Genomic DNA, 24,734 nt, shown 5'->3' on the forward strand with positions numbered 1-24,734 from the left:
CCCCTGAATGGCGGAGGGTATGGAGGGCTCAGTCTTTGGAATGTCACGGCCGACCCCTCCAACCCCAGAGGCCCACTCTCCCAGAGGCGGACCTGCTGAGTGACCCAGACCTGAAAGCCCACTCACCACATCTTGTGAAGGCCACAGGCTTTTATTTTAGTGACCCAGGAATCTCCAAGCAGGGTGTGCCAGGAGAGCCTCCCTGGGGGGCTCGTATATGTGTAGGGGAGGTGCCCGCAGGCAGGCGTCTTGGCCACGTAGATGGAGCCGGCAGGGCCGGGGTTCAGAAGAAGCCGAGCTGCTTCTTCTGCTGCTGCTGCCTCCACTTGGCCATGCTGTAGAACTCCTCCTTGGACTTCCCAAAGATATCTTGGAAATCAGAGTCTGAGAGATAGGACTGGGGTGGGGGAGAGGAGGGAGTGGGTGCAGAGGAAGGGTATCAGCGGAGCCCAGAACCCTGTCCCACTCGCCCAGAGGTGTCATCCTCTCCCACATCTCTCTGCCCATCACCCTATCTGGAACACACATCTCCCCGGGCAGCCTGCCCATTGCCCACCGTCAGTGGGTCGCGCCCTGGGCGCCGGCACCTCAGCTCTATATGCATTACTGCTGGGGCGGTGAGTGGCGGGGCGGGGGTCTCAGGCATCCACCTCCTTGTGGGCCGGGTCCACACCCTCCGGCAGGTCCTCAACAGCCTGGTGCCTCAGCTGTTCTTGGGGCAGGCTCCTGCTGGCCACAGATCTGGGGCCGCTGCCCGCCTTGGGGCCCAGCTCCAGCTCGTTCTCGGAGCTGTCCTTGGAGCCCTTGAGGGCCCACAGGGCCAACGGGCCTGCCCTGCCATTGCGTGGCCATCTGGATAGCCGGAAGTTGCTGACCTGCTGTCAGGAGAGGGGACTCAGACTGGGGAAGCTGGGGGATGGGCTCCCATGGGAGGCCACACTGAGCCCACCCGCCCTCCTGCCCCCAACTGCCACCCCTGCCCTCTACCGGCGCCTGGCTCCTTCCCTGCTCCTCCTGCCCTTGGGCCATGCCAGCCCAGCCCAGACCCCTAGGAGGCCCCAGTACTCACAGCTGTTCTCTCTGCGATGGCAGATACTGCTCCCGGGCCACCCTCCACCACCTCCTCATACGACTGATTGTTCTGGGGGCAAGAATCAGGGTGGGGGCCGGATGGAGGGGCACCAATGGGACCAGATTCCACACACACACTGGAGGTCCCTGGGCAGGGCAATGGCTCCCCCACCGTCTGCCAGGGCAGGCCCCTCTCCCAGGATTAGGGTGAGGATGGGGGGTTCAGGCCTCACTCACGGTCCATTTGTAGGGGTCCCAGGTGTGGAACCATCCAGTGAAGGTGGGAGGCTCGTGGCCCTGCTTGACCAGCACGATAGGCGTAGCCAGGCTCCTCCCTGCTGGGTGCGTCTTCAGGTACTCCCGGCCCCAGGCCACGGCCTCCTGCTTCCACTCGCTCGCAGCTGCCCCCAGCCACAGGAAAACCTGGGCCACAGAGGGGGCCTGGCCTTGGGCGGGTGGAGCTGACCACTTCCCTCCCAGCCCTGCCCATCAGGTGGTCTCAGAACCTGATGCACACATCCCAGCCAACCAGACCCACCCAGCAGGCTGGCTGCACCCCCACACACCCGTAAATGTGCCAGGAGGTCTCAGGCATGCATGTGTGCAATCAATCCACACACATTTACTGAGCACTGACTGTGTGCCAGGCAATGTTGTAGGCACGGGGGACTCAACCATGAGAAAGAAAGAGACAAAATCCCTGCTTTTGTAGAGCTTTCATTTTGCTGGGGGAGACACAAAAATAAGTAAAATATGTAGTATATCAGATGGAGAAAAATAAAGCAGGGAAAGAAGAGAAGTGGGGTGGTGGTGGGGTGGATACTGTCATTTTAAATTAGAGTCAGGGAGAGCCTTACTGAGAAGATGACACTGGAGTTAAGCTCTGAGGGAGGTGGGGGAGCAAGTCACATGTATGTCTGGGGGGAAAGTGTTCTGAGCAGAGGAAACAACCAGTACAAAGGCCCTGAGCACGCTGGCATGTTCAGGGAGCGGCCAGGAAGCCATGGTGGCTGGAGCAGAGTGAGCGAGGGGGAGAGTCGGGGCCACCTGTCACAGGGCTGGGGGAGGGGCTTTGGCTGCGCTCTGAGTGGGATGCGAGCCCAAAGGCCTCCTTGCCACAGTCACACAGAGTCCCAGGCACAGTGATGCAGATACACACACACGACCACAGATACACAGACACAACTGTCCACCACCACTCAGCCAGACGGCAAATCACAGCCATACACTGTCACCCGTACTCATGCATAGTTGCACCTAAGCACAGTTACAATGGATCACACAGCCTGAAAACACAAGTAGCCTGAAACACCATCACATCCAGCCACACAGAAACATGATTACACAGTCATACGAATTCAGTCACTCAGGCATTCACACCTGCAGCCAGTTACGTTGTCTCTCTCTCACAGTGTCACCAGTTATAGACGGTCTGGTCACTTATAGCCAGTTCCTTGACCACACAGCCATTACACACAGCTGCACACACACAGGCAAATTCAGGCACACAGACAGACAAGTGACGATGAAAACACAACCAGACAAAATTTATGGGATGCAGCCAAAGCAGTCCTAAGAGGGAAGTTCATAGCGATACAGGCCTTCCTCAAAAAAACAAGAAAAATCTCAAAATAAGCAACCTAACCTACCATCTAAAAGGATTAGAAAAAGAACAAACAAAACCTAAAGTCAGCAGAAGGAAGGAAATAATAAAGATCAGAGAGGAAATAAATAAACTAGAGATCAAATGCAGTCACACAGAGGCATCACGCACATGCGTGCACATGCACACGCACACACACACGGTCACTTTATGGCCACCCACTCAGCACTGACATGTCAGCCATGGGCACTCAGTTGCATGGACTCACACACGCCCTTATAAGGCACACGGAGTTACACCCAACTACACAACCAGTCACGACCACACCAGACACACAGCCACAGTCTCCCCCAGGCTCCCTGGGTCACAGAGTCATCCCTGGTGTCTTATCCACAGTCACACAATGGCCCAGTCACTCAGTGTTACTGTGTCGTAGATAGTCACACACCCACCCGCAGCCTTATATGCAGTCACATGGCTAGAAACACAAAGTCACACACACTCACACCCAGTTACGCAGGTGCAGACACCCCCCATTCACAACCCAGCCAGGCACCCAGGCTGCCGTACCTCCTCCCAGGTGTCCAGTAACATGACGTCATACTTGTCTAGGTCTTCTTGGCGAAAGAACACCACTTCCGTGAGGACCAGGGGGCCCGTCTGGATGGAGCACTCAAACAGTCGTGGCTGGAAGTCGGACACATCCTCGGGGAGCCTGGCCAGCATGGCACAAGGCCATGAGGGGCACATAGAGAGCTGGGCTTCTGACCAGCCTGGGCCAAGCCAGCCCCCAGCACAGCACCCCTCTACCGCCCCCCAGGGGCCGGGACACAATGCCTCCTGGAGCAGGAGGTACCCGCTCCCCTCTAAGTTCCACCCATCCCAGGATCCACTCCCAAACACCTGCCCTTCTCTGGGCCTCCATGTCCTCGTGTCAGTGGGGAAAGCAGGTTAGGTAGTCTGTCTTCCCACAGGCAGCTGGGGTGCAAGCTGCCCCATTAATTTCTCGGGGAAGGAGCAGGGGGAAGGAGGGGGTGGCTGGCTGAGTGCGGATGGAGGGCCGAGCTGGAGCCCTGCCGCCCTGGGAGGGAGGAGCCGCTGGCCCCCCGCCTCAGGCCCAAGGTGGGAGGACGGAAGCCAGGCTGAGAGAGGGCGACAGCAGCACTTAGGAGCTCAGGAGACTTGGGGGGAGCACAGCGCATAGCTGGGCCGCACAGACATAAAGAGAGGCAGGTTCTCCGCTCCCAGTTCCCTTTGAAGCCTCAGTCTGCCCTTCCTTCCCATACACACCCTTATCCGTTTACGCACCCCACACACACTATTCTTGCACACTCCACACACGCTGTTTGCCCATATGTCATATTACACCGGGGACACCACCCGTGGGGATTGTGGGGTGGGCGAATGCATTTGCCCTCTGGCCCTCTGCCGATAGGACGGTCCAGTACGGGGACCGTGCAGGGAGCACCTTCGGCCAGCAGAGGGCGCGACCACCCTGCTGTCCCCGGCACCTTCGTGCTCCAAGTTAGGGAGGAGGGAAGGGTGGGCTGTGCTCCTAGGAGCCCCTGGGCTGGGGAGCCACGAGTTCTCGGCTCCAGTCTGGCCTCTCCACCTCCCTGTGTGGCCCTTAGTCAGTCACCCACCCTCTTGGGCCTCAGTTCCCTCCTCTGGGTCAGGAGAGCACCCTCCTCCCCGCCTTGTCACCTCTTGCTGCTGGGGTAGGGCGCCCGGCCCCCCAGGGCCTCCCAGAAGTGGGGAGGCTCCTGACCCTCCAGCACCATTTCCTTGTCCTTCCTGGAGATGATGGTGACCACTGTTCGTGCCATCTCACGCTGGTCACCGCTGCAGCCCTGGTAGGCAAAGAGCTGGGTCACGCCCTGCACAGGGAGGGGCCTTCACCTCCTGTGCCACATCCCCTGCTAACAGGAGCCTGTGCGGAGCCGCGCCTGAGTCACAGGAGCCCTGGGCTCGTGGCGGGGCACACATGACAAAGTGTCTCCCTTCCTCCCCCTCCTTCCTCTGTCTCCTCAGCTGATCAAGGTCACAGGGACCGGGACCCTCTCCAGGTCCAGAGCACAGGATGGGGACCTCCAGGCTTGGAGATCATTCACTGTTTATGCTGAAGATCAGAGAAAACCCTGGCAATCTGAACTAGCCTCCTTTTCCCAAGAGACTTGGGAAGGGACGTAGTCCCGGCACGAGGCAGGAAGGAGGGCAGGCAGCCTGGGCCTGGCCTGGCTCTGACCCGTGGATGCCCAGGTCCACCCATAACTTCCCCCAGGTCCCAGAAGGGACACTGTGGCCTCTCCCCCACCTCCCTCCGGCCTGAGGCTGGACTTGAAGTCAGCCTCCGCTGCGGAGTAGACCCTTCCCTGGTCGGGCACCGCTGCCCCAGGCGTAAGTCAAGTAGTCATTGCTGGGGTACCTTCCCAAACCAGAGGTAGCAGAGGCCGGCTGTGGCCAGCAGGAAGATATCGTTGGAGTTGAGGGCTGAGGCCCGGGCTGGCACCTCCAGGGTCCAGGTGTTGTAGCTGTCGGTGCCTCGTACGTGGAAGAGCCTTGTGGCGGACTCTGGCTGCCCTTTCCCATTGTGCCCAGTGCTCCCCTACGAGAGGGCTGGGCCTCAGGCTGCGGCAAGGGCTTTTGGGGCTGCCTCCCTCTCCCAGTGGGGGCCAAACTGCCTCGGCACCCAGGGCCCCCTCTCTTGAAGCCACCTCTGTTTTCTACCCTCTGAGTGTGGAGTGTGAGGATGCCATTGGTCTAGAATAGGGAACCAGGCCCTTTCTAAACAGACCCCTCACCCCATCTCCGAGGGGTCAGAGCATGGATCCCGCAGGCCTTGAAGACGGAAAGTGGGGAGCAGCTTTGCCTGTGTGTGACCCCAGGTAAGGCCCCAGCTCCCTTTCCGTTCCGCTTCCGCACTTGTGCGCCTGTTCTGTGGCTGCCTCTGGGGATGGGGGAAGAAACTTAGGCAGGGGTCACCCTTGGAGTTCCTGGGCCTTGGACAAGCACCAGGAAGCCAAGGGGCTACCGCTGGGCCCCTGACCTGCAGAGAAGGTGCTTAGCACATGCGTGTAAGGGCCATGGGTGCACGGAGGGGTGGAGAGGCTGCGGCCACAGCAGCAAGGCAGGCCCTACCTGGAAGATCACCAGCTGGCCCTGGAAGATGGCGAGGAAGTGAGGGGGCTCGCTGCCCATGGTCACGTGCTCCTGCACCAGCGCTCCGTGGTACTGGAGGTCCAGCTCCTCGGCGTTGCCCTTCAGGGCTTTGATCTCGTGTGCGGTGGCCTGGAGGCCCTGCGGGCAGGGGTGGTGAGGGCCTGGCACGGCTCCCAGACCCCACTCTCAGCTCCTGAGCTCTGGGGCTTGAGGGTGCCCGCCACCCTGCTCAGGCCGGCGCACCTGCCACAGGTACAGGATGTACTGGTCGAGGCCCATCTTCTGGTATGTGTAGAGGACAAGGTAGCAGTTGCCTGCGCACAACTGTCCGTGATGCATGGGGTCCACGGGCTGCCTGCGTGAGTCCTGGATGTACCACACCTGGGGAACAGGGGACCAACAGGCAGGGGTGGTGCCTCCACCTGAACTAGCCCACCCACCGTGTGTCCAGCCAGGAAGCTCTCTGCAGCTGGGGGCATGCCTCATCTGTGCAGACAAGGGGCTCCCCCTGAGCTCTGTGCCCACCCTACACTCTGTGCTTCCCCCAGGGACCCCTGGGACCCACACTTGTGCCAGGCTGTTCTCAGCCAGGACTCTGAGTTGGTGTGTGGTGCCTGGGACAAACAAGCGGTGAGGACTCCAGAGGCTGCCCAGGCTGCCACATGCCACCCCAGCCTGACCTCACCAGCCACAGCCCTGCACAGCTGCTCTCTGCTCAGGCCAGGGCAGCAGAAGCTGGGCAGAAGCAAGGCCTTGGGGCTCTTGGAAAAATTTCCTTTTTTTCAAGTGTCACTTAAAAAAAGCAAACCCTGTTCAAAGACTGAAAGGGAAACACTTAGTCACACTTAATGTGATGTCCTGTTCCTGTGGGTAACCGAGCATGGGCCCTGGAGCCAGGCAAACCCTGGTTGAATCCCGGTCACCCACAGCGGCAGTGAGACATTTCTGAGCTTCAGTTTTTCCCACCTGTGAAGTGGGGGTAACAGCGCTCACCTCGACATGGCAAGAAACAACATCTGGGCATCCCGTGGCCACACAGAGCCTGACAGCAGTCTCTGGAAAAGACCAGAGCACCGGGAATCCTGCTTCTGCAGAAGAGACTGACTGCAACCACTCGCCTGCAGGAGCAGCACTCACCTGGCAGCCAGGCTTCCTGGCTCGGGCCCCCCTCTGGCTGCCTGTCCCCGAGCCTGCTGTGGGGGGGGGGGGGGGCGGGGGACGTCCCCTCCCTGGCTTTGTGCTTGGGGCCTGGGCTGCAGACCCCTCCTTCCTTCCTCCCTTGCCCTTCTCTCCGCTTTCCTGTTTCTCCTTTTGTCTCTCTCGCTGGTTGCCCCTCTGTCTCTCCCTGGGTACCCCATCTCTCCCTGACCCCCTTTCTCCTCTCCCTGTGCCCTCACCCCTCCCTGCTCTGCATCTCATCCCCTCCTCCCTCTATTCGGTCTCCTCCACCCTCTCTCTCATTCTCAGTCTCCTCTTCTTTGTCTCTCTCTGTCCCCTCAACCTGTCATCCTCTCTTCCTCCTCCCCCTCCGCCCCGTCTTCTCCTATCTCAGTCTCTCCCCACTCACTGCCACTGTCCATCCATAGTAGGGCAAATGTCAGAGGGCACCTTGGAGAAACAGTATTTTCTCAGACCTCGGCCTACCTTGAGAACTAGTGCACCTCACACAGGCCCAGCTGTCGTGTTCCCATACGCTCTCAGCACCTGCACACCAGCCTCGGGGTCAGGTGGGACCACAGCTTTAGCCCCATTTTACATATAAAAAACTAAGCCCTGAAGGAATTAAGGGCCCTGCCTGGGGGTGACCCAATTAGTCAAGATACAACCCTGCCCTGTACAGAGCCTGGAAGGAGCCCCCAACCCCTGCATCTCCCAGAACACTGGTCTGAGACCAGACGGGTGGCTGACAGGATGTGACTCTGTGTTGGGCATGTGGGGCTGTGATCATGTGTGATGCAGAGTTTGTATGCTTACATGTTTTCAATTGTTTGAATAAGTGCAATCACAAGGTATGAGTATGTGTGTCTATAATATGTATGTGTCATACATATGACAAAAGGGCACAATTAATTGTCCGAATGTTACTGTTCTGGGTGCCACGAGTGTTACCGAGCAAGTGGTCGTGGCTGCATGGGACTGTACGCGTGATGCATATGAGCTGGCGGGGCGGAGGGTGCCTGTATACGTACACATGCCCCGTGCGTCCCTGATTGTGTGTAGATGTGCACCTGGGGGTACCTGGGTCACTTTAGCAACCATAAGGTTCACCTGAAGACAAAGCCTACACCTGTGCGTCCATCTTCCCCCAGCCAAGTCAGTGCCCCTCACCTCCACCTTCCCAGAGCCGTCGTCCACCATCCTGAGCTGGGCCGCCAGCTCAGGATGGCTGTGCAGCTTGCCCACGTCCAGTTTCACCTGAAGTAATTTACCTGAGGGTGGGACAGAGGGTGTCACTGGCGATGTCTGCCCTGTCCCAGACTTCGCCTCGCCCAGCCAATCACGCAAGAAGCTCCCTCCGGCCACGCCCCCTCACCTTTCCCGTGGAGATTCTGGGGCCCGCTCAGGCCCCGCCCCTCCAGCCCCGCCCCGCCCATCGCTCAGGAAGCCTCGGCTCGGCGCTCCGCTCCGCCGTCCGGCCACGCCCCCTCACCCGTTCCGCGGAGGTGCTTGTTCTTGCGCTGCTCCCCAGACCACGATCGGAAGAGCTGCTTGAACGCGGCCGACTCGGCGCCTTCGTCCACCACCTCCACATTGGTGTAGCTCGGGTAGCCCTTGGCCTGGATGAAGCCCTGGGCGGCGGGGGGGGGGGTTCTGTCAAGCGTGTGGCCCAAGGGCCCACTGCTCCGCTCCACCCGCAGGACCTGCCGCTCACGCTTCGGGGCCAGCCAGTGCACTGAGCAGCTTTAATTAACTGAGCTCATGACTGGCTTAAGGAGCTGGCTCCGGCACTACCGACTTCTCTGAAGTCCCTGAGGACAGGCAGGGTCCCGTTAGTCCGGGCCTCGGGAAGGGCCAGCTATGACCACCCGTCAGACCCCAGGCAGAGCCCTGCCTCCCCTCCTGGAAAAGGAGGGAGCACCCAGTGCTTGGAGAATCATCAGACCTCAAGGCGGGTCCCCCACATCCCCCTTTTACACATGGTTTCTTGGAAGCTATCTGGTCCTACCCCGTCTGGGCCCCCAAGGCAGGCCGCAGCCCGCGGTACCCCAGAGAGGGGCACTGTGTTCCCCCTCGGACCGTTGGGCAGAGCTGTGTCTCGGCCCTCAGACAGGGCGGTGGGTGTTCAGGCTTAGACCCCAGGGCAGGGTTATGTCCTCCTCCATCCGACAGGGCTCCCAGGGCAGGATGCATCCCCCTCCTGGCCCCAGGGCAGGATTACCTCTCTCTTTAGACCCCAGGACATGGATGTCTCCCAGCTTAGGTTGCAGGGTAAGGCAGTTTCCTCCCTACCCAGGAACCAGGGCAGCTCTATGTCCTTCTAAGCCAGGGCCCCATAGCCTCACCAGAGCCCTGCTGAAGGCAGCCTTTTTCTCCTGGACGCTAGTCATGTGTCCCTGCCACACGTAGATCTTGAAACCACCCTGGTCCAGGATGTAGCAGTCCTGGGAGCCAAAGTGGGGCTGGTCAGTAGGTGGTCCAGACTGGGTTGGGCTTGTAGAGTGGGTGGGGAGATGGATGGGATGGCTGGGGCCAGGCTTGCCTCACCTCCTCCTGCAGTAGGTCTTGGGCCAGAGGGCAGGTTGACAACTCCTGGATCACCACATCCTTGCCTTTCTCGTAGACACTAGGGGACAGGCATCCAGATGTGGGCAGCTCAGCTCCTCCCGGGCCTGGCTCCACTCCAGCTACCACTGCCCCTTGCACCTCCAGAGGCAGAAGGCTTGGGGGCTGGGGGCCCAGGTTGAGGTCTTCACTGCAGCCTTGCTGTGAAGACTTAGGCAGCTCCCTGGCCCTCTCAGGGCCTCAGTCGCCCTGTCTGTACAATGCGTTCTCAGAAAGGCAGCCATGCAAGAGCACAGGCTGGGCCTAAGGTCCCACACGGCCTGCCCCAGAAACCCATGAACCTTTTCTAGAGGGCTTCCTAGAGACACCGTGTTATTGCAGTAATGCCGGACATGCACGCCTGGGCTATTCCACCCACCCTGCCCGCTCCCAAGGTCTGCTCACTGGTAGAGGCGGACATTGGCCTTTTGCAGTTGGTCAGTACTCTTGCTGGGCATGGCGGTGTGCAGGTTGCCCACTCTGCAGCCCAGCACAGCTTCCATGATCTGCATGAGGTCAGTGGCTTCAGTCTCATCATCCACCACACCAATCTGTGCACGGCCACCACGCTCCCTTTCCTGGAGGCTGCGGGTCAGGGCCAGGCCCTGCGGGACAGGACCTGGCAGTCAGAGCATCCCCAGAATGCCCCCCATCACCTCTCAGACAGTCCAGCCCAGAATCCTCCTGTCACTGCTCAGCTCCCAGAGGCTGGGGGCCAGGGGAGGTATCCCCTTATCCTGGCATCCAGGGGTACCACCAGTTCAGGATCTGGACTCAGTTTGTAGGTGCTTCTCAGCTTCTTAGGCGAGAGCGAAGCCCACGTCTTGGGGTAGCTGGAGGATGGGCACCTGGAGGACCACCCCTCTCCCCGAGCACTGCACCCCTTAGTTCCCGGGGCAGACACTGACCCGCGCCTTCTCAGCAGTGCTGGTTTTGGGCCCATTCCACTGGATCATCATCTTGCCCAGGTCTAGCAGGAAGATGTCACTCTTATTAAAGCTGTGCCAGGAGAGCTCCACCTGCCAGAGCCAGGCGTCAGGGAGGGAGATAGTGTGTCATACCACCCGCACCCAGGTGGAGGGGCACTGCAGCCTGTCCTTGCCCACGTGCGCATAGCTCAGGTGTGTCACTTATGTGCATGAAGCTGCGTGCAACTGGGTGTATGTGTGAGTGTGACACCACTCTGATGGTGTGCAGGCACGCATCCATGTAAGCATGTGAGACCTTGAGCGTCACTGTGGATGTGGCTGGGTGCATCTCTGGGCATGTGTAAACGTAGGTTATGCTGCATTTCACAGGGTGTCCGTGACCGAGTCTGACACTTCTCACTCAGTGCAAGTCCACAGCAGTACATGCGTACACAGACACATGGATGCAAGTGGGGCGCAAGTACCAGTTTATCCACATGTGTAGATGTGTGTGTAGGTGAACATCAAATGTGAAGAAGTTTATGAGCTCCTGGCTGACAGTGCATGTGTACCTGTGTGGGGGACAGTGTGTTATCTGTGGAAAGGGCAAGTATCATCCCAATGCTTTGGAGAGTAAAAGTGGGAGCTCTGAATAATTATGCCAGGCTAACAGGCAAAACCTGGGGCTGCATGGTGGCGCTGCATGACCAGGGATGTATGATCACTAAATCTGTGGGTGACACTGTGTGAGCCTGGGTGGGACTGTCTGTGAGTCACAGAGCTGCCACATACCATGCAGACAGTAACGTACACAACTGTCACCATTCACATCGCAGGCGTCAAACTCCTGACTGTTCATTACACGGATGGCAGCAAACCGTCTTGTTCTCACAAGATCAGTATTTCCCATCAATATCCTGACAGATGGAAGTAAGGGGCGCTCCGGTCTAATTTGCACAAGGGCACTCTAGGGACCGAGTGGCATTAGGGCTAACAGTGGAGACACTGGGTGTGCCTATGGGTGACAATTATGACGTGTATGAGAATGTGGGGCTGTGCACCTCCCTAAATCATGCTACTTCCCATTGTGCTGCGTAGCAGAGCCATCCAGGTGCATCATCTTGTCTGCCTCACCTCCCTAGTTCTCAGTGTGTCCATGGGACAGATGAGGAAACAGAGGGTCAAAGGAGCTGTGGGACGGGTGGGGCTGGAAGCCTGGCTCTGCCTTCTCTCTCCTCATCAGGATGGGCCATCGGGGAATGCTGACCTCCCACGTTCCCCCCACTGTCCCCACCGCCCTCCACACTTCCCTACACTTCAGGACACGCAGTCCAGCTGAGTCCATGGTCGGGTGGCATCCCTGGCAGCTCTCACCTCGCTGGCTGACACGTGCTTCCCCGCTCTGATGTGCAGCAGTCGCTGGATGTTGTACACGTTGGTCTCCACGTGCTCGAGGGCAGAGGCCAGGCCTCCCTTCCGGTAGCTGAGGAGAGCATGGGGTCCCACGTGAGACCATATGCTGCCATGCGCAGGGGTGAGTGCAGATGTGCGCGCCTGCATGCACGCACGCGGGGACACATGCCTGTTTAATACGTGTGTGCAAGTAGATATGAACACGTGTGTACAAGCATATGGGGGCAGTAATGTGCACGTGTTTATCCATGTGTAGATACGTGGACACATGAATGTGTATATACATGTATGCATGTGGGGAAAAACGTGTATCTGTTTATCCGTGTGCGTACAGATGTGCGTGCATGGAATTCATGCAACCGCGTATATGTGTGTAGGTGGACATGAATACTCACCGACGTATGTGGGTGTCCATCTGTAGGTGGACATACATGGGGTGGCGTGTTTTCTGCATGCACATGTATACATGTGTGCGTGCATTTATGTATATACCATTTGCATGTATCAGGTTCAACAGAAATGATCGAATACTGGCAATTTCCTATGGTTCGACCTAATATATTGTAATTGTTAATTAAATAAATATTTGAAGCAATTTACAGCAAAAGACATATTTCTATTGGGCATAGTAACAGAAAAGCAAACTGAAAAACAGCACTGGGATCCACTCCTGGGTATACACCCAAGAGAAATGAGAAACATATGTCCACACAAAAACTTGTATACAATACTGGATGGTGAGTAAACTTACTGCAGTAATCATCTCACAATATATGTAAGTCAAACCATTATGCTGTACACCTTAAACTTATACAGTGCTGTGTGTCAGTTATATCTCAATAAAACTGGGGGGGAAAACTACCCAAAACTTGTATACAAATGTTAACAACAGTATTACCCACCCATAACAGCTAAAAAGTGGAAACAACCCAAATGTCCATTAAGTGATGAATACGTAAATAAAATGTGGTATATCCATAAATGGTGTTGTATAATTCTATTTAAGTAAAATGTCCAGAAGAGGGAAATCTATACAGACTGGGGCAAGGGAGTATTGGGGGAAATGGGGAGTGATGCTAAAGGGTACGGGGCTTCTTCTGGGGGTGTTGAAAACGTTCTAAAATTACGGCGATGGATCCCACAAGTCTGTGAATACACTAAAAAATCACTGAATTGTATGCTTTAAACGGGTGGGGTGTATGGTATGGTTTGTATGTCAATAAGTTGTCACCCGCCCCACTCAAAAATACCACCCCACACACTGTGATGAGGGAGACAGTTGCCCCAGGCCGCCAGCCGCCGCACGGCCCCTGTCCCTCCCAGGCCCCTGCCCGCCTCACTCACATGATTCCAGGGCGGAAGTAGCTGCGAAAGCAGGCGGATTCGTGGCCCTGCGCCTCGCGGTGCTGTACGGTGGCGCCACCCAGCGCCTCCTGCAGGTGCTGCACGAAGGAGCCCGCCGTACCCTGCGCCTCCACACCCGCCTCCTTCCCGACCCAGTAGTGCAGGTCTTTGGGCGCCCCCGACGTGGCCTTCAGGCTCTGGGGGACCTAGGGCCCAGGTGTTTGCATCCGTGTGTGTGGTGAGGGGCTGAGGTCCCAGGAGTGGGGTGGGGCCCGAGGGCTGAGGCGGAGAGGGGAGATCGAGGTGGAGAATGTACAAAGGGCTGTGGGGAGACTGGTCAGGTGCTTCCACCGACAGGAGATGGAGACCGGCGAGGGAAGGGTGAAGAGGCCTCAAAGGCAGCAGCCTCCGTATGGGATGCGATTCTTGGGCTCCCAGCCTGCCTTTTCCCAGGGCGGGGCTTAGTCTGCACCACGGTACCCCCAAAGGGCCAGCCACCCCACCCCCCACCCCCCTGAAGTGCTCACGTGCAGGACGATATAGCAGTGCTCCTCAAAGAAGTTCCCATAAGCCCGCTCGGGGACCGGCACCATCTTCAGGTTCTGGGAGAGGAGGGTGCCTAGTGACAACTTGGGAGACCCTGTTCCTCCCAGCCATGACCCTTTGGCGTAGGGGGAGGGAGCTCTGAGTGGGGGGCGGGAGAAGACTGGTCTCAGAGACCTGCACACTGTCTTTATCACCAGCTCTTCTGTCTGGTCGCGCAGCTCACCTCAGTGATCCATATGTGGAGGTCCCTGTGGCTCTCGATGGCTGGGAGGCCCCTGTTGGTGTCCATCCTAGATCAGGAAAGAGTGAGGGAGGGAACAGTAGCCAGAGTCCTCAGGCCCTGGCCGCCTGTACTCTGGGCTCTAAGCAAGAGCTCTCCCCACACACAGCTCTCCAAAGACCCTTCATCATAGCCTGTGCCTCTCATGAGGAGGGCTGCGTAAACAAAAGGGCCAGCACACCAGGACACCAGGGTACTGCAGACGTCGGCACAGAGGCTTTGCAAACAGGGACCTGCCTTGTCGTCTGTGCTTGTGTACTTGAAACAGGGCTGAGCTCTGTGGACAATGATAGGCTTTGAGTCTATGGACAACCTCTGCAAACAGACAGGGCGTTTGAAACAGGCTAGGCATACAGACACAGGATCTGCAGCCAGGGACAGTCACTGTAGACAGTGATAGGCTTACAGCCAGGCGAGGGCTCTGCTAGTCACAACAGGTGCTGTAGGCAGGGACAGACTCTGCAAACAGGGGCAGGCTCTTGAAGTGAGACAGAATCCTGTAGACAAGACAGGCTCTGCACACAAGGCGAATAGGCGTAGGTCTTTCAGACAGTTAGGAGATAACCATGCAAAGAGACACAGCACCTGCAGAGAAAAGGGACAGCTTACTTCCTCAGACCCAGGAAAGGGATGCAACAGGCACAGGTTCTCCTGACAAAGATGAGTTCTGTTGACAGGGACCACCTTTGTAAGGATGACCTACGTGAAGAGACACAGACTGGACCCAGGGAAATTCAGACAAGCTTCAGACAAGGGCAAACAAGTAAAGGTTATGAATGCTGAGAAAGGCTCTACAGACAGTCCCGGGTTCTGCAGGTGTGGAGGGGTTTTGCAGAATTGGGAAAGGCTTTGCAAATGTGGATGGGGACAAACCCTTAAGACAGGGACTCTTTGCAGAAGAGACAGGCTCTGCAGATATGAACAGGCATGTAGATAGGCAAGCCTCTGCAAAGAGACACAGCATCACCAGTCAGAGAAGTGCTTGGCAGACAGAGGCAGGCTCTGAGACAGGCAAAAGCTCTCTAGGCATGGTCAGGCTGTGCATGCAGGGACAGCCTTGGGAAACAGCCTCAAATCCTGCAAACAAGGAGATCGGAACAGCCTGGGCAAGCAATCGTGAGCTCTGCAGAGCAATCCAGGCTCTGCAAAAAGACACAGGCTCTGCAGACAAAGCCTGTATAGACAGAGACTTGGCAGGTTGGGATAGGTTTTGTAAGCCCACACAGGCTCTGCAAACAGACAGCCTCTGTTAACAGTGACAGTGTCTTCAGAGAGGGCAGGATGTGCTGAAAGGAGCCGGCCAGGAAATCAGCACCATGTTCCAGCACAGATGCCCCAGACATGGGCAAGATCTTAAAACGGGGCTGGGTTCTGTAGAGAGCCCAGGTTCAGCAAACAGGGACAGGCTTTAGAAAAGGATGAGTTCTAGAGAGAGATGAAGGCTCCATGAATAGGGACAGGTTCTGTTAACAAGTACACATGGAATTAGGAGTAGACTGTGCAGACGGGCATGGGCTCTGCCAACAGGGATGTGCTCTGTCGAAAGACAGGGGTGCTCCCAGACACAGTGACCCATGGCAGGTGAGAAACTCTTTGTAGGAGTAGAGCCTGCAAGCAGACAAGAATTTCTATCCAGGAAGTTGAGACAAGCTGTGCAAATAGGCAAAGGCCCTGAAAAATGTCACAGACTGTACAAATAGGGCTCAGGTTCTGCAGACAGAATAGGCTCTGAAATAGGAAAAGACTCTATGAATAGGGACAGAGTCTAGAGACAGAGATACTCCCTGCAGAGGAAACAGGTTCTGCTGACAGGGCCAGGAACTGTAAACAGACAATGCTTTATAGACAGGGACGGTGTTTTTAGGCAGAAAGAGATGTCCCAGCCAAGGCCGCGGGACAAGCTCCGGAGACAGGGATAGGCTTGCGTTCAGGGCCGCTTCTGCAATAAAAGCATATCTTATCCATGAAGAAAGAGGGACAGACTGTTTAAAAAGACCCAGGTTCTGAAAAAAGACACTCTCAAAACAGGCTCAGGGCAGAAAGAAGCTCTGCAGATCAGACACATGTTCTGCAAACCCAGGACAGACTCTGCACACACGGACTGTCTCTGAAGATGACAGACTCTGCAGCAAGTGACAGGCTTAGCTGACGTGAGCAGTTGGCATAGATCAGACCAAAACATTCTCAAATTCTTGAAACACAGCTGAACGCTTAATACACACAGACTGCAAACAGCCACTGGCTCTGCAAACAGCAACTTTGCCGTGCTCTGTGGTTCTGAGTGTGCACAGGAGAGAGAAGCGTGGAATGAGAGGGATCTGGGGAAGAAGGGGGCTCTGGATTTTGTTTCATGTCGGCAGGTGACTCTCAACGACCCCGGGCTTCCCTGTATCCCTCCTTCAGAAACCTCTGCATGAGGTTTGGTCATTCCTTCATCCGTGGAAATTCTTTCGACGTGTAAACTAAATCCTGCCAGCTGCAACTTTCCCTTCTTGCTGCTGCTTTGCCCAATAGACCCAGAAGTCCCTTCTTTCTGAATTTCTCACTCCTAGTGGCCCTGGTGTGTGTTCACTCCTCTCCCCTCCCCTCTCCACTCCACTCTAGCCATGCTATATCAGCAGGAGGAACAACCTTGACCCTGCATGATCAGGGGAAATGAAGTGGGAGGGGAGATACAGAGTTACAGAATCAGAGGCAGAGCGTGGCAGGTGGCACCGAGTGGCCCAGCTTCCTTACGTCTTTGTCCAGGCCGGGCCCAGGCCCTGGTGAGCTCACAGTGGGAAACACCCAGCCCTCTCAAAGAGGGCCAAGATGGCCGTGGATGTGGGGTGAGGTGGGGTGGAAGAGGGAGCTGCCCAGAACAGGGCGGGCAGAGGGGGTTCCAGCTGGGGCTAGAGCCGCCCCCCGAACCCGTACTGGAGACCCTGTGTGCTGACGGCCTGGCCTCCCTCACTAGAGCATTGGATTCTGGGGCCAGGGGCTTGTCCTCCTGGTTTACTGCCGGCTCCTGCTACCTGACACCTGGCAGGTTCTCAGCCCATGACTGCAGGAGTGAAAGCGGACAGAGAAGGGAGTCACCACGTGCACTAACTGCACCCAGAACTGCTGTCGCAGTGATGGCCTGTTGCTGTGACAGTGACATGAGTGACAGGCAGACACGGTGACCATGTAATGGTGGTCTCAAGCAACAGGAAACACGTGGTGACATCAAGTGACAGGGGTAGTGACATTCGGCGGTGATGGGCAGAAGCAGTGATTAGTGACAACCACCAGGGCACAGGCAGGCAGTGACCAGAGGTACAGACTAGGAGCTGTAACTGTGAAATAGTGACAGAGTGACAGGAAGATTGGTTGGCTCAGCACAGGGGTCACCAGGGCTCCCTGTGGGGCAGGGAAGTCAGACTGTGGCCAGGAAGTTGGGACTGGGCTGGTTGCACGGGGTGGGGACAGCATCATCCCCAGGGAGCTTGGAGGGTGCCCGTATATCCAGTGCCAGCCTGCAGAGCCAAACTCTCAGGCTCCCAGGGCCTGAGGCCTCATCCCATGTAACCTGTCTTCCAACTGGATTCTGGGGGGATGGAGAAGGGATGCTCAAAGGGTGGGGGCCCTATCTCCCCAGCACCCTCTTCTTTCCTCCAGGCAGTCTTTTCTCCCTCAGGAGGCCCCTGCCCTCCCCAGAGTGCCCCTTCTGACCCACCAGACTTTCCCACCCGAGGGTGTCCCCTCTTCCCCTTCCATTACCCACCCCGAGTGGGGACCCTCTACCAGGTATCCTCTCCTCCTACTGGAAGCTCCTTTCTCTTCCCTGGGGGCTCACTCCCTCCAGCCATGGCCCCCTTCCTCTCCCAGATGTCCAGTTCCTCCTCTGACGTGCCCTTCTGTCCCGGTGCCCCCTCCTTTACTGGGTGCCCTTTTCCTCCCCCCATGCATCCTCCCTCTCCCCAGTGCCCCCTTCTCTCCTGACTGCCCCTCCACCCTTTCTGTGCTCCCTTCCTCCTCCAGATGCCCCCTTCTTTCCCCTGGAACTGCCCTCTCACACCCCTTTCCTTCCCCAATGCACTCTCTCTCCCCTGGCCTCCTTTTCCCTTCCCCGCGTTCTCCTCCCACCCAAGGGCCCCTTTCTCTCCCTCGGAGCCCCCTCCTTCCACACCCCCCACCCCTCCCTCTACCCAGAGCCTCCTCCCTCCTCTGGTGCCCCTTTTTCTCCCTCGGAGCCCCCTCCTTCCACACCCCCCACCCCTCCCTCTACCCAGAGCCTCCTCCCTCCTCTGGTGCCCCTTTTTCTCCCTCGGAGCCCCCTCCTTCCACACCCCCCACCCCTCCCTCTACCCAGAGCCTCCTCCCTCCTCTGGTGCCCCTTTCTCTCCCTCGGAGCCCCCTCCTTCCACACCCCCCACCCCTCCCTCTACCCAGAGCCTCCTCCCTCCTCTGGTGCCCCTTTTTCTCCCCTAGGTGTGTAACTTCCGCCTCCTGAGGATCCTGCGAAGGGGCGGACCCTGAGGTCACTTTGCCCGACTTCCAGGAAGGGGGCGGGGGGGGGGGGGCACTGCCTGCTGGAGTGGGAGGGAGGGACAGGGCCCCGGCCTCAGGTGTATGGACTCTGGGAGACAGACACGCCCCCCACCCCATAGAAAATCTGACACTTTCCTGCCCCTGAGGATCGCTCTGGTCGCAGCCTCCCTGCCTCCACCAGTGTCCTCACCTGCTGGGCTGCTCGCTGCCTTCCCAGTTCTGCCGGCCCCTCGGCAGCCCCGAGCCCAGTCACCGACGTGGTACACCCCATTTGGGGCAGCCCTCCCCACCCTGGCCCCCCAGTCTCCTCCCTGCCCGGCCTACCTGCTGGAAACTGCTCGTTCCTTCACCCTGCCTGTGGGCAGTGCTGGGCCTGGCTCGGGGCCAGGCTCTGCCCATTGCCCTCCCCAACACTGTAACTGAATCCCTGTTCCCGCCCAGCAGGACACGCCCCAGCACTTGTCGGGCTGGGGCATTCACACTTAGTCAATCAGTTAGTCAGTCAACAAATATTAACCCAGCTCTCTGAGAGCCAACCCCTTCCCCTGGCTGGACTGCCAGGCCTCACCTCCAGGGTACCGGTGGCCAGAGAGAGTGGGGGATGGAGGCCTGGGCTGCACCAAGATGTGGGGTGTGGAATCCACTGTGATTTCCCTTCTGAGAGTCCCTGATCCCCGACCTCCAGAAGGCCAGGCCACCCCAGCAAACTTTAGGAGGAAGCAGCGCCAAGGCTGGTTCGGGGGGGGGTCGGCAGTCTGGCTCTGTGAGACCCAGGTCACTTCAGAAGGTGGGGGAAGGTGGCCAGGGCTCCCTCCTGCATCTCTGCTGCCCTCCCCACCCCAATTTGGGCTCGCTGCCCGGCACAGCCCTCCCCAGGGAGCGCTGATACCCATCGTGGGAGAGGCCAGTCCAGCCTTTGCAGGGAACACGCAGCTTCCACGCCTAGGCTGCCCCCTCCTTTCCTTCCTGATTGTGGGGTGGGGGAAGAGCTGGAAAACAGAGCCTTCCAGAACCTCCAGGGGCACGGCCATCCTTAACTTAGACCACAGGCCTCAGTCCCAGCCACGGTGCAGCTGGTGTGGATGCCCCTTCCAGTGCGGGAACACTGCTAAAAGCTGCCACTGGGGGCTACCCTGGTGGCGCGGTGGTTAAGAATCCATCTGCAATGCAAGGGACACGGGTTAGATCCCTGGTCCGGGAAGATCCTACATGCTGCGGAGCAACTAAGCCCGTGCGCCACAACTACTGAAGCCCACGCACCTAGAGCCTGTGCTCTGCAACAAGAGAAGCCACCGCAGTGAGAAGCCCGCACACCGCAACGAAGAGTAGCCCCTGCTCACCGCAACTAGAGAAAGCCCGTGCACGGCAACGAAGACCCAACGCAGCCAAAAATAAATGAATAAATAATTAATTTTTAAAAATCCCTTAAAAAAAAAAAGCTGCCATTGGTCCCAAGACCCTTTCCCCATGTCCAGTCCTCACCCCCACTGCTCTCTGTCACAGGGTGAGGGGATTCCAGGAAATCTGGGTCCAGCTGTGCCCAGGAGGACCTACTGCCGGTGTGTGACTGTGTTTAACAGATAGAGTTACTGGGTCCCTGTGTGTGGAGGGAGGCCCGTGTCACAAGGCACTTGGCCAGCCCCTGTGTGTGTCTGTGTGTCTGACCTCGTGTGTGGGAGAATGCCTTTTTGAGCCTCTGTTCCTTTCTGTGACTGTGCGTGTGTGCCTGTGAGGTGCCTGCGTTTGGCTCCACCTCTTTGCCTGTGCACACCTGTTTCCCGACTCCTTTTGTCTGGGCCCCAGCAAAATCACATGCAGTCACTTCTCCCCACCTCATCTCACTTTCTCTCTCAGTCCACCCTGGTTGGTCTTTGTTCTTCATTCCCTGGAAATGGCCCTTTCCTAGTCCCCAGAGCCCACAAGCTGGGGGTTGGCTCCCTGTCTTCACCTTACCTTTCCCTTCCACCAACCAGGACCTCCGCTGACCAACCCTTCCTTTTGAAACCTCCCCCAGCCCAAGTTTTCTCCCCACCACACCGGCCGCCTCCTTTGGGGCCTTTAAATGTCAGCAGGCACAAGCCTCCGCTCCTTCCCCGTCTCCTTTCTATTTTTTCCCCAAGTTCCAGTCCCCAGGCTGTAAACACCATGGAAACGCTCTCTTCTGACCCCAACTCCCACCCCTCCCGAACTCCCCCAGCCTCCATCTGTCTCCTTTATCTCGTCCCATCTGTCCTGGCACGTCTGCCCTTACACTTGACATCCACGTCAGGCCTCTCTCAGATCTACCTCCTCACAGCTTCCGGAAATGGCAGGAACATCTAGCTGCTCAGGCCCCAAACCTGGGAGCCATCCTGGGTTCCTATTCTCCCCTCACACCCAGCAGACTGGCCAGCGGCTGGTTCATCCGGGCCCCTGAGCCTGGCCAGCCCTCTCACAACTCCTGCCCTGCTCTGGAAAGCAGCCTCTCACACCAACTGGCAGCACGAGCTCCTCTCTCGATCTCCCTGGTCCCTACATCCATCCTCCCGCCGTAGCCAGAGGGATCTTTCAACCATAAATCAGATCATGCCACTCCCCTGCTTCAAACTTTCCAGAAGCTTCCCTAAAATCAAATCCCCAGTTGCCTGTCCCTCTGGCTGCATCTCCTATCACTGTCCCCAGTTCTCACTACATTCCAGCTACAGGATTCTTGTGTCTCTTAAGACGCGGACCTCATTCTAGTGTCTGGACCTTTGCACTTGTTGTTTCCTTTGCCTGGAAGCCTCTCCCCTACATCTTCCCATGGCTCCCTTTCCACATTCCTGACTCAACCAAAATGGCACCTCCCTCCGCCCTCGTTGTGGGCAGGACACCCCACCTGGCACAATGCAGCCTCAGCAGCTTGGTGCGGGGTGGGGGCACAAGGACCTCTCCAAGGCCCCTCCCCTTAGACTTCTCTGGGTCTCTAGGAAGTCTCTCATAACTGCCCTACTCCAGAACCGCCCCACCCTGTAATCTGTGACCCGAGGCCCGGAGCGGTGGCAGTGGGCCCAGGACCTGGCCTGGGGTCCAGATGAGCAGCATTGTTTTGTGTCTGGTGTGGACAAGCTCTATGGGATCAAGCCCTTGGCACAGAGAGAGGAAACTGAGGCCCAGAGCAGTGATCACAGGCAGCCAGTATGCTACAAGGACGAGAGGGTACCCGGCCTCTCCCTTCATCCTCCGGAGCAAGAATGGAGCTCGGTCAACCGCTCCTCCGGTTCGGCCACCCTCCCACGGATCCGGGCTTGGAGTCAGAAGGGGACTGAGCCTGGCTTGCCTCATCCAGCACCGACCTGGCCACGACTCCCTCGTACCACTGACCTCTTCCTGCCCCGGGACGCCGCGACCCACCTCCACCCTCGCCCCGCAGGTTCCCAGGGTTCTCAGCGCTACTCTGTTCCTCCCCCGCCCCCCCCACCACCGGCTTATCTCCAAAGGCCCAGCCCCCTCGGCATCAAAGTTGACAAAGGTGTCGGAGAGCCTGGGGTGGGCGGGGCAGGCGCTGGATGCCAGCCCCGCCTCAGGCCCCGCCCCTACGTTACCTGCGCTCTGGTTCCCACCTCGGCGTCCTGGTGTCCCAGGTTTCCTCCGAGTCCCTCCCAGACAGGTGCAGGATGTTGCCTCTCGTGGAGACCGGGTCCCAGGTGGCGGGGGGGGCGCCCCTCCGGAGCGCGGACAGGACCTGGGCCGGGGCTGCCTGACCAGTGTCCTGGATCCCTGAATCCCTGGATTCTAGGGACCTGGAAACGTCCGGTCCTACGACCTTGAGGAGAGCGGCCTTGGGCCCGCGTGGATCCCCTCCCGCCCCCCACCTGGCTGCAGGCCGCGGAGGAGCAGTGACACAGTAACCGGGTCGCGCACGGTCCGAGAGCGACTCCCCCGAGGGCGCCATGGGAACGGCCAGGGCCCGAGGAGATGGAGCCTGTCCTGTGCCTGCGGGGGCCACCACTCTGATGAGCCGTGTGGAGTGCCCGAGGCCGAGGACGGCCCAGAGAACAGCCCTAGGTCTCTGCGAACGAGAAGGTGCCGATGCCTTGCGTCTCCGTGGCGGGGAATGCGTGGCCTTGCGCAGCCCCAGTGCACCACCCCAATTAGACACAGCTGGGGCCAGGACGGTACCCTCCCTACCCCCTCCTCCCGCCAGGTGAGGTGTTCCCGGTGGCTTGTGCGATCCACTGCTCCAATGTGAAGTGGGGGTAGCTACTCTGCTCCCCACCTCACTGTAAAAGCAGGGAGCTGTCAGGCAGCTGGGGGGGGCTCTTATTGGGACCCCCTCCTCACCCCTGCCTTGGGAAAGACTCCCAGTGTCCATATGGTGTTTTCTGTGTACTTTTCTGAGTTTCCTGAATTTTCTGCAATCAATACATAACATCTTTCAGGTAAAGCAATATATGTCATTCCCCCTAAGCCCTGCCCATAGCTCCTCTGCCATACCTGGAGGTGTCAGGCCTGGAAGAGTTTTGGGGGACTTTCTTTTCTTCCATAGCCAGAGTGGAGGTTCTCAGCCCAGGTTGCACCTTTGAATCATCTGGGCACGTAAAAATATGATGCCCACCCTTAGAGAGCTGGGCTGGCACGGGTCCTCTGAATAGGTGGGAAGGGAACAGGTCATCAAGAGGTCACTTGCTTGGGACCTGGCATACTGAGAGTTCACCTCCTGATGTTTTCTTGTTTGAGCACCTATCACTTCTGTATTCCAGGACCCGGGTAGGAGGCTGGGGAGGAGTGGCTGGGGAAAGCCCACCTGGGAAGACAGTCTGCTGAGCTTATGGATAAGTGGCATAGTCTGTGTAACCTGGGATGCTGGCGTGGCACACATCTCCTGTGCCAGGGCTGCCTGCAAATCAAGAGGCTGCTCACGGCCCAGATTCACCAACTGGCATGGCCACTAGCCTGATCTCCAAGGAGAACACACTGGACCCTCAGGCCTTCGGGAGGAGGCTATGTGGGCTCTAGGTTCTCCACCCCACACCTCCCTTGCAGCACCCTCTCCTAACCCAGTGATTCTCAGTTCTGGCTGCCCATTAGAAACCTGAGGGCCCTTAAAAATACAGATCCTCAAGCCCACCCCAGACCATTTAAACCTAGCTTCAGGGGCAGTGACAGTTCTCAACCATTTGTTTGCTTGTATGCAGAGGTGGGGCCTGGGGGCAATGCCAGAGAAGCCAAGGGGAGGGAGAGGGCTAGGGAGCTGAGCAAAGGAGAGACAGAGGGACAGAGAGGGACACAGCCTAGGAATCCAGACCAGGGAGGAAGCTGGGGTGACCGCTCTGGCTGGCCAGGAGCTCTACTGCAGAGAGGGCACCTAGGGGCATGGCACAGACTAACTAGGGGGTGGGGGGGGTTTGGGGTGTATCTCTGGGTAAATATTAGGCTTCCTGGCCTGATATAACACTGTGCCCTGTGTTGTTTGGGATGAATATACATGCCTGGCAGAACCCTGTATCCCTGTGACAGACAAAATAGACTGCAGAGCATTGTCTCACTGGCCTCTGTTTTCTCATCCACAAAATGGGGATAAGACCTATCTGCTGAGATTGTTGACCCTGGTGTTTTCTGTTATCTGAATTAGGTATCATTATGAAGAAACAGTTCTTAGAGTGGTGAGGCTGTGCCCAAGGCTCTGCCGGGACTTCCTAGCAGAGGGGCAGGGCAGGGAACTTGTCACCCCTTACCTTCTCATACAGAGGGGCTGGCTGAGGGTAATGTTTCTGGATGTCCCAGCGCAAGAAAACTGTTTTGGATATCCTTACTCTCTTCCTGGGTCCTTTGGCATGCTTCATCTGATAACCAAAGCACCTCAGCCAGCGTATGCGAGGGCTATGGGTTTAGGTACCACACTCAATGCCTGTGGCTCTGAGGGGCTGGGGTGTGGGCTGTGGTTTCCTCAGGCTGCACTTGGAAGCCTGTTGGTAGGGCTGGAGTCCTTGGGGGAGGATGGTGAGCCAGACCACTTCTGTCTGGGGAGATGAAACCAGGGTCCTAACACTGGGCAGAGTGGTTTCCTAGCTCCCCTTGGAGTCAAGGTCCGTGGCTCCTGAGATCCTGCTCCCATTGGCCCCTGCTCTTCAGAAGCTGGGGCACCGGGAGACCCAAGGTGCCGGTGTGAGGCTGT

General features: G+C 57.9%; 1 protein-coding gene across 8 annotated transcripts; it reads right to left on the reverse strand.

Moving 5' to 3' along the window:
• Positions 1-130: 130 nt before the first annotated feature.
• VILL (villin like) lies at positions 131-24,689 on the reverse strand. Of its 8 annotated transcripts, none has more exons than XM_032649407.1 (21): positions 24,295-24,687; positions 14,441-14,671; positions 14,030-14,096; positions 13,788-13,862; positions 13,261-13,466; positions 11,878-11,986; positions 10,504-10,614; positions 10,001-10,200; positions 9,539-9,617; positions 9,337-9,435; positions 8,484-8,622; positions 8,162-8,262; positions 6,077-6,214; positions 5,813-5,971; positions 5,100-5,279; positions 4,379-4,524; positions 3,245-3,389; positions 1,309-1,494; positions 1,070-1,141; positions 651-878; positions 131-397 (listed from the first exon to the last, which is right to left on the reverse strand). In XM_032649407.1, exons 3-21 carry the CDS (start codon positions 14,093-14,095, stop codon positions 284-286), a joined length of 2,553 nt encoding a protein of 850 aa, XP_032505298.1. In that variant the 5' UTR covers position 14,096; positions 14,441-14,671; positions 24,295-24,687; the 3' UTR covers positions 131-283. The 8 variants fall into 8 exon arrangements, 7 of the variants coding, with proteins under 7 accessions (XP_032505298.1, XP_032505300.1, XP_032505294.1 ...); XM_032649409.1 differs by lacking the exon at positions 24,295-24,687 and adding an exon at positions 19,488-19,536; XM_032649403.1 differs by lacking the exon at positions 14,441-14,671.
• Between the last annotated feature and the right edge of the window lie 45 nt (positions 24,690-24,734).

The sequence above is a fragment of the Phocoena sinus genome, chromosome 11, assembly GCF_008692025.1.
Source record: "Phocoena sinus isolate mPhoSin1 chromosome 11, mPhoSin1.pri, whole genome shotgun sequence".
NCBI lineage: Eukaryota > Metazoa > Chordata > Mammalia > Artiodactyla > Phocoenidae > Phocoena > Phocoena sinus.

Bases quoted from the DNA above. Each gene is read 5' to 3' on its own strand.
- VILL (XM_032649403.1), bottom strand. The intron at 9,436-9,538 runs GTGAGGCAAGCC...TTTGGCTCCCAG, and splicing joins AAGACCTACTGCAGGAGGAG to GACTGCTACATCCTGGACCA. The intron at 8,263-8,483 runs GTGAGGGGGCGT...TCCCACCCTCAG, and splicing joins CAAGCACCTCCGCGGAACGG to GTAAATTACTTCAGGTGAAA.